The 20,388-nt window shown below is 50.6% G+C and overlaps 1 protein-coding gene across 17 annotated transcripts in view; it reads right to left on the bottom strand.

Annotated features, from left to right (window-relative positions):
- Positions 1 to 20,388, bottom strand: part of Unkl (unk like zinc finger) — a 45,865-nt gene that overhangs the window by 3,475 nt on the left and 22,002 nt on the right. For 8 of the 17 annotated variants that reach the window (XR_015630507.1, XR_015630509.1, XR_015630510.1 and 5 more), the window contains 7 exon segments: positions 19,384 to 19,466; positions 17,147 to 17,206; positions 12,285 to 12,462; positions 2,267 to 2,350; positions 1,467 to 1,694; positions 540 to 742; positions 163 to 417 (listed from right to left, as the gene is read on the bottom strand). Coding sequence is in view for 9 of the 17 variants with exons in the window: in NM_001430172.1 (NP_001417101.1) it covers positions 163 to 417; positions 540 to 742; positions 1,467 to 1,694; positions 2,267 to 2,350; positions 12,285 to 12,462; positions 17,147 to 17,206; positions 19,384 to 19,466 (1,091 nt within the window). In the remaining 8 variants the exon portion in view is untranslated. 17 annotated transcript variants of the gene reach the window in all.

Genomic DNA, 20,388 nt, shown 5'->3' with positions numbered 1-20,388 from the left:
ACCTTGGCTCTGGTCAATGGGACACATTCAAGAAGCACCAACTAGTCCATGCAAGGAGCCAGGGAAGAAGGAGAAGCAATGTTTGGGCAGGTCTCAGGCCCCTCACTAGCTAGTCCCCTTTGCCCTCCCCTGAAGTGACAGCTACTATGTGGCAGGACTCACCCCATCCACAGCCTCCAAGTCCAATCGCAGCTGGCTCTGGAGAGAATGCAGCTTGGGGAGAGGGATGTCACTGATATCACCCAAGCTCCGAAGCCCTGGCAGTGAGGACAAACCCAGGCCCTCTAATTCTTCCTGCAGCTGCTTCACCTGGGCCTCCACCTCTTCTTTCCTCTGCAAGGCCAGCTGCCGGTCACTGTCCGCCACACGGGCTCTTTCCTTGGCCTCCTGAGCCTCTCTCTGCCAGGCATCACAGGCCTGAAACCCAAGACATCATGTAGGAGGCGGCTATGCCTGGCGGTCCACATGCTCGCCTGCCCTGCCTGTGTAAACAACCCCCTTTCTTCCCTTGCCTTCCCAGCCTCCTTCCCCAGGCTTACCTGCTTCACTTGCTGCCAAGATTCTTCCCACTGCCTGATCTTCCTCTTGGCCTCATCCAGCTGTCGCCTGACCCGTGCCAGCTCAGCACTGTTTGGACTTGCACTTGAGGAAGCCGAAGGGCCAGAGTTCAGAATGGGGGATGGGCTAGGAGAGAAGCTGCCAGAAACAAAGTCCCAGATGCTCCCAGGGACGCCGTTCAAACCTGAGTTTAGGAGAAACAGGGATGATAAAGCTCATGCTGCACCCAAGGGCTGAGGTGCCTGCAGACGTTTCTGTCCCTTTTGGCCTGGCCACCCACCTTAGTACCCTGTAAGTCACTTGCTTATGACTGCTGAAGCCTCAGCTTCCAGGCTGCTCCCCTAAATGAGGCTCAGGAAGATCAGAGTGAGCAGCCCTAGCAGTCCTTATTTAGCAGATCCTGGAGGTTCAACAGTGCTCTAGTTCTGAGGGCACTCAAGTATGTTAACTAGCAGTTAAGATGGACACATCCAGACGTGGGCACGTTCTGAGATATAACAGATCACAGCAGATGTAATAACTTCTTAGTAAAAATATCAGAGCAGAAGACAGAGTCCCGCTGCTCTGTCACACCAGCTTCCTCTCACAGCCTGCATCACACAATAAATCCCAGGTATACTGTGGGGACCCTAAGGTGGCTCCATGTATGGCTGGCTCAGAGCCCCGAGTGAGCTGGCAAGGTTGTGATTGGGAGTGCTGTGAGAATGCCCAGCTGTGGGCAGCTAGCTATCCATGGTAGACATGTTCCTCCACCCGACTATGTCTCATAGGTCGGAGGAGTGGCTCCTCTCAAGACACAGATCTACAGAGGTGGGAGTTCTGCAGTCAGGAACACCTAGGACTGGATTGGACAGGGCCTATTCCAGGACCCAAAGCCGGCGGGGAGGGACCCACGCCCAGGCACGCACCTAAAGAGCTGTAAGATGAGGCTGTAGAGCCCAGCGTAGCCGGCTCCGACCGGAGGGGTGGTGGCTGCTGGGGGGGCGTCATGGCCGAGGAGACGAGTGGCCCCGACAGGGACTGGGAGAGCGAGCTGAGTGGGGAGGTGGACAGGGATGAGGACGAGTGCAAGGATGGCGAGCGGGGCAGGGAGCCCGGAATGGTGACGGGTGCTGAGCCTGCCAGCGACCTGGGACCTGGTGGGAGGAGGGAGGCTGAGTGAACAAGGGCAGGCAGGGCTTCTGTCATGGAACCACTTGCCCGTAAGCCTACTGGTCAGTAACTAGGCAGCTACATAGCAGGGATACCTAGGGGTAGGGTCACATCAGAGGAACCAGGCCAACACCCAGAGGGGTGCAGTCATCAGACCCCCAAACTCAAGAGTGTCTTGGTAGTGGTCCTGGTAGAGCCAGGAACTCATTAGTATGGTCCTCACAGAACCACCAGGGCTCTAAGAGTCGATTTCTTTTGAAATGAGAGAAAGTAACTTTCCGGATGAAGAAAATGATGTAGTAACAGGGACCTCCCTCTATGCCACATGGAAGTAAAACAACTTGTTTCCCCGTGAGAGGCCCTGGCCAAGTCCAACAAGGGGCTGCTTTGTCACAGAGGTAAACTGAGGAAGCAGCAGGAAGCTGAGCCATACAGGCCAGTGGCAGAGGCGAGGAGGAGAGTCTAAGAAGAGGGTCCCAGCAGATGCCTCCTCCAACCCCACAGTGAGCCAAGCAGCATGCATGGAGACAAAAGGGCAGCTGAGCTCGGCACTCACCTGTCAGTCCAAGGTCCTGCTCTTCTAAGTCTTTATCTAAGGACGCGATGTTTATGTCACTAAGACGAAGATCTAAGGCAGAACCTGTGAAATAAACCAGGCATTACCCACTCACTTCTCAGCCAAGAAGACAAAGCCTCTCTGAAGGAACCCCTGACCCCATACCCACCAACATGCGCCTAGCAGGAGCAAAGCAACCACCCTGCCACCCAATGGCAGCACAAGGTAACTCTGCGGACCAACGAGGCTGCAGTCCCCTCCACAGCCAGAGGTGTTTTATCTGAACCACCCTTGCACAGCCACACCCACAGCTCTGTCCAAAGATGTTCTGCTTCAAGGGTTTTCTGGTTTTGTTTTGTTTGCCTTTTATTCTTTAAGACGGGATCTCACGCAGCTCATAACTGGCCTCAGTTCACTACGCAGCCGAGGATGACCTGAACCTCTGATCCTCTCGCCCTGCACCTCCCGAGTGCTGGGACCATGCAGGCATGTACCTCGGTGCCCAGCTGTTTCTCCTTTCACTTCTAACCGTTTGTTAAAATTTGACCAAGAAAATACATTCAACCATTAAAAATTTTACAGGAGGCCAATTCTGACAGGAAATGGTTCTGAGGCCATGTTAGGTTGAACACTAGGATAATGAACTCTGACACCGTGAGGACCTAAGACCAGGATCTGAGACCCGAAACAGTCTCCTCAAAGGTAGGAGTTGCTGGGTGTGATAGAATACACCTTAAGCCCAGTACTACAGAAGCTAAGGCAGGAGAATCACTGTAAGTTTGAGGCCAACTTAGTCTACATAGTTTCAGGAGCAGGATGAGACCAGGACACACCTCCACAGCCAGAGTAGGACTGCTATTCAGGGAACATGTAATGGAGAAGTTGGCACTCAGTGACAGCTATCTGAGGGGAGGGAGGAGGGACAGGACTGCTGTAGGAGCATGGCTGTGGGTTGTGCCACATTCTCAATACAGTCATAGTAAAACGTAAATATGTAGAAATCCTGCACTGAGAAGCAATGAGACTGCAGCTGCCACTGCTGTCTGGCACTGTGTCTGTCTGTGACTACTGTCTCTCCCACCCACTCTGGCTCTTCACATACATCTGTGAAGTCTATGTATGTATGCTATGTGGTTCAGTGCTATCTCCACTGTTGGCTAAGGTCCCTTCAGTCCCCAAGAACTCAGAGTTCAACTTCAAGATAACACACATACTGTCTGTCGTGGCATTTGCTTGTAACCCCAGCAACTGGGAGGCCAAGGCAGAAGGATTGTGAATTCCAGGTTAGCTTACAGCATAGCCCACCTCAAAAAATCAAAACGAAACAAAACCACCACCAACAAACCCCCAAACTTTCCCTGCAAGTCCCTTGCTGGATGGAGACAAAGGGCCTCTCCACAGCAGGGTGACAGACAGCTCCAAGACTATAAGGATACTCCTCTATACCAGGGCTGTGTAAAATGCCAGGGACACTGCTTGTCTCCAACTGTCTAGCATGTTACCACATCCTCTGGGTGAGGTCCATTAGAGACCTCATAAGAAAATGCTCAGACAAAACTGTCGCTGCTCAGTCAGTGGCATTTAGGTGGTCAGAACTGCCCACCTACTGCCCAAAGGTGAGTCTTTACATTACCAGAGCCAGATACTTGTAAGTCAGGGCAAGAATGCAGGGAAGCATGTCTACCAGGAAGTGGAGGAGGGAGAGGCAGGGGCCACTGCACTAGATCAACTCACAGTTTAGCTGCGGCTAAGGAGTGGCTTGGAATGCAAAAGGCCATAATCAGAGAGAGCCAGAGGGTGACACTGGTACAGTCCCTACTGCACTTCAGAGCTGTGGGAACCTATATGATGTATACTAGAGCCCAAACCCAGTCATACCGCCCTTTCCCGGTCTCTCTGATTCTCATTCTTAGGACTAGTGAGCACTGCTCAGCCTTATGGGGACAACCTGAACCAAAGGCAGGACACACCTCTCCTGAGGAATGTTTCTCAGTGGTTCCAAGAAGAAGCTGGATGCTCCTGACTCTGAGAAACCCCTCATGGCTGTGAGGCACCTATCATGCTTGCTCAAGCCAGAGTGGATCAACCTGTGGCTTACTTACATGGTTTCTAAACATACTCCTAAGCTGCTGGCACAACCAGATCCCAGCTCCATCTGGCCTAGCCACCTCCCCCCCCTTATTACCGGAGCCACGAAAAGGCAAGACTCAGGAGTCTTCAGGGCACTGAAGCCAGGATGCTAGAGCACTCAAAAGGAAACCTTCCACTTGTACCATGTGGTCAAGGAGCCAGAGCTCGGGTTGGGGATTTAGCTCAGTGGTAGAGCGCTTGCCTAGAAAGTGCAAAGCCCTGGGTTCGGTCCTCAGCCTCAGCTCCGAAAAAAGGAAAGAAAGAAAAAAAAAAAAAAAAAAGGAGCCAGAGCTCCACTCAGTGCAGGGATCTCCACTCCCTGAGGCCTAGGATACACGGCTCCTAGACCAGACGCTGGACATCATAGATCCCTTAATGATAGGTGTTGGATGAGGAAAGCCTTTTTACACCACCCAGTGTAGGCTCAGGACAGCAGTGAAAGATAAGGTGCAGGTAAGATAGGGCTGTCCCAGAATGCATTTCTGTAACCCCTGATGCCCAGGAAATAGGAACCAGGCACTGATACGATAACTGACTGGAGAGAATTACAAGGAAAGAAAAAACAAATTGCTAGGAAAAAAAACAAAAATCCTCCGCCATCAGAGAGCAAACGCAGAAGGAAAGCAGGCCACCATCACAATGCTGATGAACGGCACAGGCCTCCTGCTCCACAGGTTTCCTGATCCCTATGTTTCCCCATGCTGGGCACCTGTCCCTGACCGAGCTGCCACTTTCACACAGCCTGGGACAGAGGCCCACTTGCTGAGTAGCTTCAGCCCAGAAGTTCATCATCTCAGTCTTCCAGGTCAAAATCAAAGTGCGCATGCCTGCCTGGACTCTTTGTATTGACGTAGGAGTGTTTCCATGGTTCCTGGGGCTTCCTGGGTATGTGACTCCATGAATCCTGTCTCAGTCTCCACTACCATAATCCTATTCCCTACATGTGTGTCCATGTTTCTTCTTCTTCTTTTTTTTTTTTTTTCCTTTTTTCGGAGCTGGGGACCGAACCCAGGGCCTTGCACTTCCTAGGCAAGCGCTCTACCACTGAGCTAAATCCCCAACCCCTCCATGTTTCTTCTTAGAAGGACACTATCACTGCATCAGGGCCTGCTCTAATGACCTCATCGTAACTCAATGACCAAGAGCCCATTTCCAAATGAGGACATGTTCACAATATGTCCTCCGATGATGGTAACTGAACTTAGCCTCACACAGTCTAGGCAGTAAATACTTTGCAACTAGATCCCCTACTACTAAACTAGACTCCTTTGGGGGTGGGGATACAATGTAACCCACAAAAAAGGGACCCTACCTGGATACGCCCCTTACCATGTCTGCCCCATGGACTCCAAGCCCGGCCCTCCCCTCCCAGAACTGCCCGCCCTTGCTGTGAGTGCCAAACTGGGTTAACTTCAGGACTTATGTCCCTAGCTCTGGCTCCTCACTGCCATCTTTGCTGTTTCCTACTCCTCCATCCTCACAGTTTCTCAAGTCCCACCCTGTCCTTTGCCTTCTAGATCCTTCTGTCTAGCTATCTTTTGCAAAGTACTTGTTTCCACAGAGACCCCTCTTCCCGACCTGGCCCACCCACCTCTCTGTATCCTACTCCTGCAGCTTCCCTCTGGGAGCCTTGTGGCCTTTGCCATGGTCACAGCCTATACAGTGACTTCTGGAGCCCTATTGTAACAGGCCCCTAGACCTTCGCAAGCCCCATGGTCTTAGCACAACTGACTCCATGACAGAAATACCATCCAGGCCTTAAAATCCAGCAGACAAGCAGCAAAATCTGAACTTCCTGAACTGAGAAAAAAGACCTCACCTATCAGAGTCCACAGTTCTGGGAAAGTCCCCGAATGTGCTAACCCTGCTTCTGGTTTCTACAGTTCTGCTTCTGGCTAACTGTTCCTGCTAACCGAGGTGTGTCAACCCAGGATGTGGTTTTTGGGGTTAAAAGCCCACCCTGACAGCCAGCCAGGGCTACACAGTGAAATTCTCTCTCAAATAAACAAACAAACAAGCACCCCACTCTGAGAAAGGCTTGGCCTGCACTTAGTCCTGAACACCCAGTGTAGTTGCCAGGTGACTGATAAAGACTTTCTCCTGATATAAACCAACGGTGGAGTCGTCTCTGGTGGATACCTCACAACACTACATACTCCCTTTCTCCGTGCCATAGACGGCCACCCCACAGCACCACATCCTGCCCAGGATCTCATCTCAGTCTGCTGGGGAGAGCAGGTGTCTCCCAAGAGCAGGCATGCTTCAAGGTTTCTTCTTCTCCCAACCCAGCACCAGCTAAGACCCAGGTTAGTTTTCATGGCTCCCATCATCCATCCTCTGGCCATCCCTGAACTGCCTACAGCCTGCAGGAACAAGTCTATAGCCTTGTCTGGTATGGAGTTCTAGCCTCTCAGGCCTGAGGCCCTCAGTGAGGTGGCCAAGCTTCCTGGTGGGTCTTTCCTGGCCACACTCCTTCATAAGCTACTGCTGAGCATGTCCCACTAGTTCCAGATCCCATCAGTCTCCAAGTCCTGTGTGCTGATCCTCTAATCTGAACAGAGCAGGCCAAAGTAGGCAGACTGAGGATATGCTCCCACCCTTGGATAAAGCAACTGCCCTACCCTCCTCTGTTGTTTCCAGCACAGGAGTCCAACCTGAAGCCTGGGAAAGCTAAGTGAGAGACAGCTCTGCAGCTCTAGTGCCCCTGGTAAAGTTGGAAAAACTCGTTTTGAAAAACTAAGGGGCAAAGAAAGGCATGGAGTGGGAACCTGTCTTCCGTGGTCGGGGTCTCTGTGACCCCTCGGAGCCCGAGGTGCTAAGGGGGCCCGACATTACACAGTACATACAGCTCAGGACCGCACTGCAATCAACCCTTACTGAAGTTTAGCACAGGGTGTGAGCCACTACCCTGGAGCCCAGCAAGATATCAACAAAAAGGGGATGTCTGGGGAAGCCTCTGGGCCTGTCCGCCTTAATTCAGAGCCCAGGATGTCAAGGGGCTACCCCACCCATCCCACGCCCTAGTCCACCAGGCTCTTCTCTCCAACCTCACTAATGCTCCAGATGATTACACCGGTACTCCTGAATGGTGCTTAAAAAGAAGAACCAACTCAGAAAAAGACAGAAATCTAGGTGAGCCTCCTCCTTACATAAACTGCAGTGTTTGAAGGCCAGGTTGTGCCTCCTGACCCAGAACAAGCTCCACCAAACGACCCGAAGCCACCTGGACCTCAGCAGCAGCAGCAAAGACCTCATATTGTCCTAGGCATCACCAGCTCCCAATATGACACAGCACATTCAAAAGGTGCTGCTGTCCTCTAGGGTCAGGGATACATGAAGTGACAAACCACACGGAGTGCAAGAAGGACTTAAAGGCCACACAGGATGGGAACCTTCTCTATCTGCAGTTACTGAACAGAGGAGCACCAACAACCATTGTGTCTGTACTCTGAACTGGGATAGTTAGAGGAACTGGGGGAACCAGTCCACAAGGGAGAAGAAACACAAGCCGCAGGGGCCCACAGGGCCCTGGGTAAGCAGCACCAACAAAAATTAAAAGCAGGCAAATTAGTTAATCTCCTTCTGCAGCCTGAAAAATTCAGCACAGATCTCATGATCTCACTGTCAAAGAGGTACATGGTTTCTGGGGAACATGCACCCCGAGGGACATGCATTTTGAAGGAAAATGACCTGATGGGATGCGCACCAAGACCTTCACCTGAGCAGAGGTGCACTTACAAGGAAAACCACCTGGGGTTGCTTCACCTGGGGGTACGCTGGCCGACCAGGATGATCTCAGAGGGAGACGCGCGTCAAGGGGGGACCACTTGAGTAGATGAGCGCTAAGGGAAACACCACCTGGGAGGATGTAAGTACAGGACCCCTGGGGAACCCGCGCCGGAGGTGGGGGAGGACGCACACCTGGGAAGGAGGGAGGACGCATGCTCGTTCCAAAGCGCCGAGAAATGACGACCCACAACTTGGTGCTGGGCTGACGCGAGACCGGGATCTGCCGCAGCCACTGTCAATGCTGACTCATATCCTCCGCAGCCCCGGCCGGCTGTCTGTCACTGAGGATTCAAACCTGCCTGGTTCGCGCTCCGCCTTCGCCAGCCGCTGGCCCCGCCCACTCACGCTTTGCACCCTGCCCCGGAGCACTAGGCCACTCCCCCTGCCTGCCAAGGTGTGCAAGAGCAGACAGGTTTCGGCTGAAAGCCTGACTCACAAAGAGGGGGAGGGGCGGGGCGCGCAGAGGGTGCGGGGTGGGGGCGAAGTGCCGGGGCGAGCGGTGGGGAGGGTGAGTCCTCCGTAGTCAAGAACTGGAGACAGGCTCACACTGACTACTAGAAGCCAGGGTGCTGTCCCTGCACCTCTTAAATGTGCAGGCCCTGCACTTGGCTTCATTTAAATGAAAGGAAACTGCCCCACAAAGACAATGCCCTCAAGTCTACCCACCCCCTAGCTCCAGCCCTCTAAAACTGGAAGGAAAAAAAAAAGAGGGAGGGCCAACCCCATGGGGTTGGAGCATGTGGGTCAGATGGAGGCAAGGACTGAACGCCTAGGAGCCACGGATTGGCATCACAGGGAAGAGAGCCCACTGACTTCTTGTGTCAGGCAATGCTGAGGATGGGGACCTTACAGAAGAGAATGGTTCGAGACAGGAAGGGTACTGATATAAAAGTCATCCTCCTGCCCCAGCTTCTCAAGCACTGAGATAACAGTACTATGACTAGATTCACATATGACTTCAGCTAGCAGGGTCCAGGGGATTTGCAGTGAAGAATGTTCAGTATTTTAACCAGGAAGCAGCAAGTACAATAAACTGTAAATAAAAATGGGTACCCAGCAGACTGAGGCCTTGGGTGCTGTCCCCAGACATGCAAAACAAATAAAAAGTGCATCTTCCAACTTTCTGACTGTGTGGCTGAGGCCGTTCATCACACATTAGGTAATGGCTAGGAGAATTACTGGAGCTATGCTAAGTCAGTGTGAAACACCTGACTCTTTCAGTGTCCGTGGCACCTGGGCGCTTGCTCAGGGCTGGGGTCTAACTTCCCCTCAACACTCTTCTGCTCCATGTCCTCCTCACCATTGCTACTTTCACGACATAAAACCAGAAGCAGAAGGCTGGCAGGTCCTGAGGCCAGCAGGATTCTCAGAGTATCGAGGAGTCTTGAAGGGTGGGCAAGCACCCCCTGCAGCAGGACAGCCTCTAGATCCAGACGTGGGTCCATCTGTGATAATCTTTCAGACTCAGCACCCACAAAACTTCCCTCCCTCTCCCTGAATCCGACAGCAGAGACAGGGAAGTGGTGCTTCCTACCGCCTCCATGGCCTCCTGATGCTGGATAAGCCTGAATTCTAGAGGGTTCTTTAGAAAGCGAGACAAACCCACACAGGACCCCCGTGGAACTCAGGTCTCCCAGTGGAGGAGATCACACTGGCCACAAGATTATGCAGTGACTTATGGAAGAGACAGAGTCTACCCTGAGTGAGATCAAGGTGGGAAAGGCACTGAGGGCACACACTGCAGCCCACAATTCCTCCTTAGGCAGCTGTGGTGCTGAGCCCGCCCACAGTGCTTTCCCAGAAGCCTCTGCAGCACATCTCCAGCTCTAAGATTCCCCAGTAGTCCTCATGTAGGACAGAACTCTTTAATGTCCCTTGAGGATGGTGAAGGGAACTCTCTGCCAGCACCGGGGCGTCATTCCCAACCTGCATCCAATGTAGGACTCTAGCTGGCCTACATGGATAGAGCGCATGCTACCTTGTGGGATGCCGAGTAACATCAGTATGTCCTCTGGGTAGGGCTTTCCACTTTGCTACTTGTATGTCAATATGGACTCCTGTATTCTGTCTGAGTCCCTAGGCAGCATAACCTTCCCAAAGCTACAGGGCTTATCTTCCTAGTTCCATGGCTCTAAAACCACCACAAATGCCATTCTTTGTGTATCTCCCAAGGACACAGGGAGGAGGATGGCCTGGTGGCAGAATGGAAGACCCAGGAGGGTGGGACACAGGCACCGGGGGACGGAGGGATAGCTCAACGATTAAGAGCACCGGCTGCTCTTCCAGAGGACCCAGCTTTAATTCCCAGCACCCATGAGGCAGCTCACAACCGTCTGTAACTCAGTTTTCAGGGGGTCCTACGCCCTCCCCTTCCGGCCTCCACAGGTAAGGCATGCATGCAGTGCATAGACATGTGTTTAGGCAAACTCATATACATAAAATAAAAACAATTAACATCTTAAAAAAAACAATTCAATTCCCAGCACCCACATGGTGGCTCACAGCTATCTGTAACGGGATCCGATGTCCTCTTCCGGAGTGTCTGAAGACAGCAAGAGTGTACTCACAGACAGAAATAAATAAAATCTTTAAAAAAAACCCAAAACCAAACAAACAAACAACATTTTAGGCCTGGGTCATCTAGGCCCTAGTGACCACAGAATGGCGAGAAGAGCAGAGCTGGACTGTTTCCAGCTAAGGAAAGTTTAACAATATGCAGACTTTTCAGCCCCAAACCACAAAGAATGAACATGAATGATGGTTTGCAAAAGGCAGAGAGTAAAGAAATGCTTGTATCTGATGACGACAAAGAGATTTCTCCTGAAGTAGAAAAGGCTTATGTCCAAAGCTAAAGGTAAAATCGATAAAAGTGGAGAAACAGGCAGGAAGAACAAGAGAGAGAGCAGAGGGAAAGAGGCAACAGCACGAAGAGCTGGGCAGGTAAATGACACAGAAACAGTCTGAAAGAGAAACCTTCCGCCCGGGAAAACACGAACTCTACTTGAGGAAACAGAAAGGAAGAGGTAGACTGCTTCCTGAGATTAGGGAGTCAGTTCCTTGAGGCAGAATATCTAATTTCTTCTTTTCCTCTCTTCGAACATGCAACAAACTGCCACAAACCGCATCCAACCAGCAGCCGGCCAACCAGCCCCTTCTATTGGGGCCCTAGCGTTTACAATATCCTCTGAAAAGTCCCCAGAATTCCAAATATACACATATTTGCAAAAATTATCTGCAGCTTGCAAAATCACACCCCTGCTAGAGGCAAATCACAGTCAGCTGCTGTGGAGAAGCTAAAACAGCTCCATATCCCACCTGAGATTAAAATAAAAATATAAGGGCTGGAGAGATGGCTCAGCGGTTAAGAGCAGTGACTGCTCTTCCAGAGGTCCTGAGTTCAAATCCCAGCAACCACATGGTGGCTCACAACCATCTGTAAAATAAAAATATATTCCCCTAACATTTCTGTGTGCTTAAAAAAAAAGAGTATTTTCACTACTGCCTGGTCAGCTAGGCCCTCGTAACCACAGACCGCAGCAGCTCAGAGCACGCCTCCTGGGATTCACAAGCACAGCATCCAGGGGTCCCTCAGCTTCTTGGCCTCAGCCCACCTGCCTAACTCATCCCTGCCTTTCAGCCCAGGCTCTTGGCTCCTGCGCAGGCCCTGTACACATGCTAGCCCAGCTAATATTACATTGCTCCTCCCTCAGTGAAGACTCCTAGGTACTAAAGAGAAGTCCAAGAAGCTGGCTGCTTCTGAAGCTCTGTGTTTACCTGTTTCAGGCCTCATTACAACTCTCCCCGACCCTGCCCACACCCCCACCTTTAGTTCATCATGGTTTCCAGTTCCATTTCCTCCTAGCCTCATTTTCTAGTGGCCTCTGGGATAGGAGGTCCACTTGACACGGTTCTTTGGTGTTGTGTGCAGTCTATGATGTGGGCTCTGCGTATCCTGTACTCCCAAGCACCACACAGCATTGAGTGGCTTGCACTGAGACATAACGAGAGCATGGAGCCTCTGGCTTTTCTAAGGAGCAGCACATCCTGAGCATCTACAGCACAGTGCGAAAGGTGCCCAGGAAAACAAGTGTGGACTCACCTATGACCGCCTCCACAGTGTTGCCAGCTGGATCCAGTGGGAGGGCGCGGGCAGGGAGGTTGGGCAGCGTGGTGGGGGAGGAGCTACCTGAGCCAGTGCTGGATGCCAGGCTGGATGCCACACTGGAGCTTATGCTGGGAGCCAGTGGGTGAACCACTGAGAACACAGCGAGGTGGTTCTGTTAAAAAACACAAACAACATGAGCGGGCACTGCTGGGAGCAGTAGCAGCAGACACACCACAGACGGATGGGCTGCCAATCTCCCCAGTGCGGCATGAAAGACAGCCAACAGTTCAGGGTCTTCACTAGTGCGCAGAGATGTTCACTCGCACGCACTGACTACAACAGGCTACCTTGCTGTCACTCAGACAAATATACCTGGAAAGTATCTGTCTGTTGACAAAAGCTACCCAGCAGGCACAACCCCTGACAGGCCAGGGGCTGGGGGTGTGCTGACCCTTTTCTCCAGCCTCCCAGGAGACTCTCTGCTCCTCCCCAGGTCTTACCCACCCTGAGACCAGAAGAATGAAAAAAACAAGGAAACTGGTACATCTCCATCTGACAGACAACAGAGAAACAAGTCAGATTATATGAAACAGGGCCCCAGGCTAGATGGATTCAGGGAACACAGTAGCACAGCTGGGGGTCCTCAGCATGTCCCCAAAAAATGGACACTTAAAATCAAACCTATGTGCTGAACCTAGGATTCTCGCATTGAGAAAAAGCAGTCCCTGAATCCTGGGCCTCACCATACCTCCATGAGCCAATACCAGGTCACTTACATTTCCCATGAGTCCCACAAGGGTACCCAGGGACTCCAGACCCAGGAGTGACAGAAGAGCCTGGGCTGAAGAGAGAGGCACCTGTGCTGCCTCAGCTACCGCCTTCACCAGTGGGCCCAGAACAGAGGAGCTGGTCCCAGTCAGCAAGCTGAAGTCCACTCCAGCACAACTGAGAAGCTAGCATTCTGGGTCATATCACTACTGCCCCCTCCACCTGTCTACCTTAAGACTTCAGACTTCACCGAAGTCCAATACTAGGAGCACACACACACCAGTTCCCAAAAAAGAGGGGAACATGTCACCCCCATGGGGCTGTGTTTAGTAGAAAAGGGACTTCCGGCCTAAAATCCCAAGAAGAATGTGTGCTCTGTCACTCTGACTGACTGATTCTGCAGTTAAGTGGTTCTTCCAAAAGACCCAGGTTTGACTTCCAGTACCCACACGGCAGCTCATAACCATCTGTAATTTCAATTCCCGAGGATCCAACATCCTCCTGTGGCCTCTGTGGATACCAGATATGCATATGGTACACAGACATACATGCAGACAAAAAAAACCGCACACACATACACTAAAATAGTACACATTAAAACAATGACAACAACAGAACAAAAAAAAAAAATTCCTGGGTTTTAAACCAGAGACCAAGAATGCAGAGACCTTGCAAGCTGGCACAATGTTATCCCAAGCAATCAACACTGGTGGTCTCAGGGCTGTTTGCCTAATACAGCAGCAGTATTAACTGGGCTGTGGGACACCAGGGCCCCATCTGGAAACTGACTTGCAGCCTGGAGGCTGGGACCTGCCAAGGGCACTGAGGCACCATCCTCTTCCTTCCCAGGTATGAGGGGGACAGTCACACCTGGGGTTCTCTCATCAGTGCGCATGGCACCACGACTTCACCATGGCAGACACTGGAACAAGGGCCCTTCAATCACACAGCAGAGGACACACCCCTCCCCTAGGAAAAGGTTCCAGGAGACTGCTTGACCCTACAAATTAGTAAGATCACCACGTCCTTGCCACTTCAGGTCACAATGGTCACAAATGTACAACCACAATGGGGTGACCCAAGAGTTTCCAAAGAGAGAGGCCAAGGCCAGAGAGATAGCACCAAGGGATAGCTTGCCTCCTTTAAAGGCAGCTTTATTACCTGGCTTTTCTCTCTCCTTCCTTCTTTCCTTCTCTTTTCTTTTTTGTTGTTAAGATATAAATAGGATAAAATTAATCATTTTAACCATTCTGGGTTTTACTAATGTTATTTATTGGGGGGAGGTGTATGGATACTCGTGTGTGCAGGTGAGAAGACAACTCACAGGAGTCAGTTTTCTCCTTTAACCTTGTGGATCTCAGGGATCAAACCCAGGCCATCATGTAGGTGACACGCTCTTTTACCTGTGGAACTGCCTGGCTGGCTTGCAGTCATTCTTAAGTATGCACGTCTATGTGGCACTGAGGACTGACGCTCAGGCCTCACACATATAGACATGCCGGCTGGATTTATGTCAGCTTGCCAGAAGCTAGAGTGATCTAACAGGAGGGAGCCTTAACTGGGAAACTGTCTCCAGATATAGGGCATTTTCTTTATTATTATTATTTTTTTCATGGCTTGCAGTTTATTGTTTGTGCACTGGTGTTTTGCCTTCACGTCTAGCTGTCTGATCCCTTGGAACTGGAATTGCACACAGTTGTGAGCTGCCATGTGCACGTTGGGAAATGAAACCAGGTCTTCTGGAAGAGCAGACAGTGTTCTTAACCACTGAGCCATCTCTCCAGTCCTGGGCATTTAATTAGTGACTGATGGGGAAGGGCCCAGTCCATTGTGGGTGGTGCCACATTTAGGTAGGTGTTCCTGGGTTTATAAGAAAGCAGGCCTTGCTGGTTTGAATACCCTTGGTCCAGGGAGTGGCTCTGTTAGGAGGTGTGGCCTTATTGAGTAAGTGTGTCACTGTGGGGGTGATCTTTGAGACCTTCCACCTAGCTGCCTGAAAAAATTCAGTCTTTTCCTGGTTGCCTTTGGAACAAGATGTAGAACTCTCAGCTCCTTCTGCACCATGCCTGCCTGGACGCTGCCATGCTCCTGCCTTGATGATAATGGACTGAATCTCTGAACCTGTAAGCCAGCCCCAGTTAAATGTTGTCCCTTACAAAAGTTGCCTTGGTCTTGGTTTCTGTTCACAGTAACAAAACCCTAAGACACAGGCTGAACAAGCCATGACAAGCAAGCCAGTAAATAGCACTTCTCCACGGCCTCTGCATCAGCTCCAGCTTCCATGTTCCTGCCCTGTTTGAGTTCCTGTCCTACCTTCCTTCAGTGATGAAGAGTGCTGTGGCAGTGTAAGCCAAAACAACTCTTTCCTCCCCACCTTGCTTTGGTCCTGGTGTTTCATCCCAGCAACACTGACCCTGACTAAGACACTAGGTAAGCACTCTATCACTGAGCTTTATTTTTAACCTCTAAGACAGGCCCTCACTATAAACCCTGGCTGGCCTTAAACTCAGTGGTATTCTTGCCTCAAGCTCCAAAGCAGCTGGGATTTTATGTGCCTGACCACAAGACCTGGCATTAAAAACATCCACCCTGTGCAAACACCATCACCACCAGTTTCCAGAACCCTTCACTTTCGCCAACTAATACTCTGTCCTTGTGACCCACAAATACCTCACCCTCTTCTCTTTGCTCTGGCTCCATGAGGACAGAAGTCATAGTGAGAATAAAAATTCTCCCACAGGAAGGAGAGGAAGTGACAATTCACCTAGAGCAAGTTTTGAGCGCATATATATATGTATATGTATATGTATATGTGTGTGTGTATGTATGTGTGTGTATATGTATATATGTATATATATGTGTGTGTGTATATATATATATATGTATATATATATATTTTTTTTTGAGGTAGGGTTCCACCATGTGGCTTAGGCTGGCCTTGAACTCATAATCTTGACTTGGCCTACCAAGTATTGGGATTTGGGGTTACAGGCATGGATTACATAGCCTTGCAATGCTCACCGTAGGGAAGCACAAATGACCTTGGGTTGTTGGGGCAGCCGTGTCAAGATAAAAATCTGTTTTCTAAAACAGGCAACTTAGTCTGAACCAACATATGAAGCTAAACTGGTTGGGGAAGAGGCCTTGAGGCATATGTAGCCCCCATTACAGGACCAGGCTAGGGAGCTTTAATGAACACCAACAGGCTATATTCCCTCAGATGGGAGGCTCCCCATAGCCACTGATGTCCACTCCCAGAAACTAGCTAAGCTTGTGAACATGGGAGTGTGGGCTAAACAATGCCCCTTAAATCTGTATGTGGGAACCCTTCCAACCAAGACACCTGGGTGTGACCTAATCTGGACCCGAGAATCTTTACAGACACAGTAGGTTATGATGAGGTCACTGTCCTTGTAAGAGATGAGGACAAAAGCACGCACCAAGGGATAACCTGTGAGGCCAGTGAGCACACATCTGTGGGCCCAGGAGAGGCCCCAGGCCTGACCCCACCTTTACCTCAGTCTCTAACCTCCAGGATTTGGAAATAAGTTCTGTCACTCAAGCTTCTGTCTGAGACACTTTGTTACTGTGGCTGCAGGACCCGTGTTTCCCAGAGGAAAAAAAATGCTACAAGGCTTTGGTTTTGTTTCCAAGGTAGGAAACAATTTTTGGGAGGTGGGAGGGTGTTTCAAGGAAGGGTTTCTTTGTGTAGCCTCGGCTGTCCTGAAACTAGCTCTGTAGAATAGGCTGGCTCGGAAGTCACAGAGATCTGCCTGCCTCTGCCTCCCAAGTGCTGGGACTAAGGCATGTACTGCAGCTGCCACCAGGCTTAAATATTTTTAGCAATAAAACAAAGGGCACATGAACATGAGCAAAAGAAAAAATAATTACAGAACAAGTAGGCACCAGGACTGGGACTTAGCTCAGCAGTAGAGCAAGACATGTAGTGTACGGAAAGGCCTAACAGAAAGCCATGCTATGCTGCCCAGCCGCACAGCACAGCACAGCACAGCACAGCACAGCACAGCACAGCACAGCACAGCACAGCACAGCACAGCACAGCACAGCCCTATGTCCCAGAACTGTACCTGCTTGCTGTCCTCAGTAGCTTTCTGGCTGCCTTCAGAGGGGGAATCTTTCCGTTTGGCCTACAACAGAAGGACCACTCAGGTTAGAAAGGTAAGGAGACGTCTTCTGAAAACACACAGACCTACACATTGCTTAAAATTTAGAAAATGCGGGGCTGGGGATTTAGCTCAGTGGTAGAGCGCAAGGCCCTGGGTTCGGTCCCCAGCTCCGAAAAAAAGAACCAAAAAAAAAAAAAAAAATTTAGAAAATGCTGGAGCAGGTATGCTGGCCTAGACTTGTACTTGTACTTGAAGATCATGAGTTTGAGGCCAACGTAGGCCATATAATAAGACTCATTTCAAAAAATAAATAAAACAAAACAAAACAATAACCAACAACCCCATGAAACAAAACACTGAGAAAGTATTTCCCCAGCTCCTATCCACTGGTACCCAAAGTCCTACCCACACTTGGATCACTCAGGACTGACAGTCCTTGCAAATTGTACCAAGAGCTAAGGGGTTATTAAAGAAAAAAGACCTGGGCACGGGCATGTGAGTTCACTACATTAGACAGGCCCTCATATGAAGTGGTCAAATTCAGGGGCATTGTGCTGGAGACTAGAATCAGAAATCCTGGTCTCTTGCTTGACCCAAATAGCACTGAGGCTGACTCTGCACAGGAGTGTGGGTATTGCCCAAGGGAGGCTGTGGTGGTTTGAATAGATTTGGCCCCCACAGATTCATGTTTGAATGCTTTAACCATAGGAAGTGACACTATTAGGAGGTGTGGCCTATTTGGAGGAAGTACATCCCCATGTAGGAGGGCTCTGAGGTCTCCTCACAGTGTGGAATTTAATATCCCCCTGACTGCCAACAGATCAAGATCTAGAGCTCTTGGCTCCTCCAGCATCATGTCTGATTACACACTGCCATGCTCCCACCATGATGGTAATGGGCTGACCCTTTGAACCTGTAAGCCAGCCCCAATTAAATGTTGTCCCTTGTTAAGAGTTGCCTTGGTCATGGTGTCTCTTCACAGCAGTGAAACCCTAAGACCCAGCTGTGCCTTCTAGAAGGAGAGGAGCTCGCAGCATCTAAAGTGGCCCTGTGAGGGTTTTGTGACAATTCCAAGAGAAGTGGCAAGTTCTAGATATGTAGAATGCCTGTGGGGTTCCAGGTGCAAGGCAGGAAGGAACATCGATGCCACCTCCACAGGCGTTCCTCCACCACTCACTCAGAGGGACCCTCGGGATACTTCACTGACATCAGTGGCAGAGCATCACAGACTGGGGCCTCCTGTGCTCAGAGCAGCAGAGGACACCTGTTGCACCTAGGACATAAACGGATCCTGCCCTGTCAGACACAGAGGACCATCCTCAGGCAGAAGGGCCCAAAGAACAAAAGTGACTAAACCCTAGACCCAAAAGAGACACTTCCAGAGCCTCAGGGGCCTGTCTATACTCAGGGTCCACCCAACACAAGTGGCCTTAGCAAGAAAGTACAGAGACACCAGTGGCTGCATGGGCTAAGCAGAGTGGCTCTGTTCAACAAATTCAGGGATTTTTTTTTTCCTCTCTCTCTTTTATAAGTTTGTTTTTGTTTTGTTTTGAAGACAGGGTGGGTTTCTGGAACTCACTCATTAAACCAGGCTGGCCTTAAACTCAGAGATCTCCTCCTACCTCTGCTTCCTAAGTGCTGGGTATAAACTGCCACTGCCCAGCAACTTCAAGGCTACGTCAATGTCACTCAAGTAGTTTAGATCCAAACACTATGTTTAATCCATTTTTGAACATCCTGTCCTCATATTGGGATTGCTCCTCAGGGACCTACTCTAGTAGCCGACTCTGGCATGGACAGGAAGTGATTTCTAAGTTAGAGGACTGTCCATCCTCATCACACCCATCAGATACAGGATGCCCCTCCCCCAAGGCATGGGCTCGCTGAGAAACAGACTGGGGACGCTGCATCAGATACCATCTGTTGATGACCTCCAACTGCCTGGGACTGACAGCCCCACGGATCTGCCAAGATGAGGACGGCAAGGCACTGGACACTTGCCAAAGTCGAACCCCACAAGCCAGCACAGCAGAGGCACATCCTGCTCCAGCCCAGGCAAGAATATGGCCAGGACTGTTCTAGAGTCTTCATAAAGAAGGAATCACAACTCTACATGGAGACTGCTTTCAACCACACCACCCAAACACCAGCCCATGCCTGTCCCCTCGGTGTGACTGAGCCAAGCAATGTCCACTTACACTTCCAGGTTGGCTGCTGTAAGCTGAGGTGCTGTTAGAACTGAGATCACGGCAGCTCCACTCATTCACCATTCCCAGGCTCTCTGCCAAGAAAAAAAGAGTAGCTGGCACCGAGGGGCTGCCAGCTGGCCCATGGGACAGGCAGAAAGTACGGGCTGATGTTGCTGCTCTTGCAGAGGACCTGGGTTCCCGGAACTCACATGGTAGCTCACAACCATTTGTAACTCAAGTTCCAGGGAATGCAACACCTTTTGGCTTCGGCAGGTACCTGGCATGCATGCAGTGCACATAAACAAATGCAAACAAAACACTCACATGCATAAAAACAAGCAAATCTGTTTTAAGATGTGTACTCTGTGTGGGTGTGTGCACGTGAGTACAGGTGCTCCTGGGTCCTTCAGAATGCATTGGACTCCCCAGTGGTTGTGGGCCTCCTAATGTGGGCGCTGCGAACTCAGCTCTGAACTGTGCAAAAGCAATGTATGCTCTTAACCACTGAGCCATCTCTCTAGTCCCCAAATGGTGCTATTTGGATTCAGTCATTTTTAACATGAACAACAACATGTCAAGTGTGAAAAGAAACAGCTGCCACTCCAACTGGAACAGAAGATGAACTCTGAGCTTGCAACTACTTTATAACCACCAGAACCCAGACTCTAGAGCTGGGGGACAGCTTGAGAAAATCAGTTATGAGCCTATGTGACAATTAGGGACCGTCAGGGTTTGAGGTCAGCTGGCCAATCCCAGCTAAGGATCTTGGTGCCTCCAGCTACAGGGATAGACAGTGACTCCACAAAGCCACTGACACTCAGTCCCACCAGGACAGCAGTTCAGGGCACAGTATAGGAGAACAGGTGAATGACAACAGATCCATATCCCCAGGAGGCTGGTGGGGCCCAGGAGGCCTTGGGGCAGGGGTCCTTTTAAATTTTGCAGGTCTGGTCTGTCCCAGGTGCAAAGGGCAAGGCAGGTCCAGCCATGTGGCACGAGCCCTCCCTTCTTCCT

The sequence above is a fragment of the Rattus norvegicus genome, chromosome 10, assembly GCF_021556685.1.
Source record: "Rattus norvegicus strain SHRSP/BbbUtx chromosome 10, alternate assembly SHRSP_T2T, whole genome shotgun sequence".
Taxonomy (NCBI): domain Eukaryota; kingdom Metazoa; phylum Chordata; class Mammalia; order Rodentia; family Muridae; genus Rattus; species Rattus norvegicus.
This window is presented reverse-complemented; position numbering and strand designations above follow the sequence as displayed.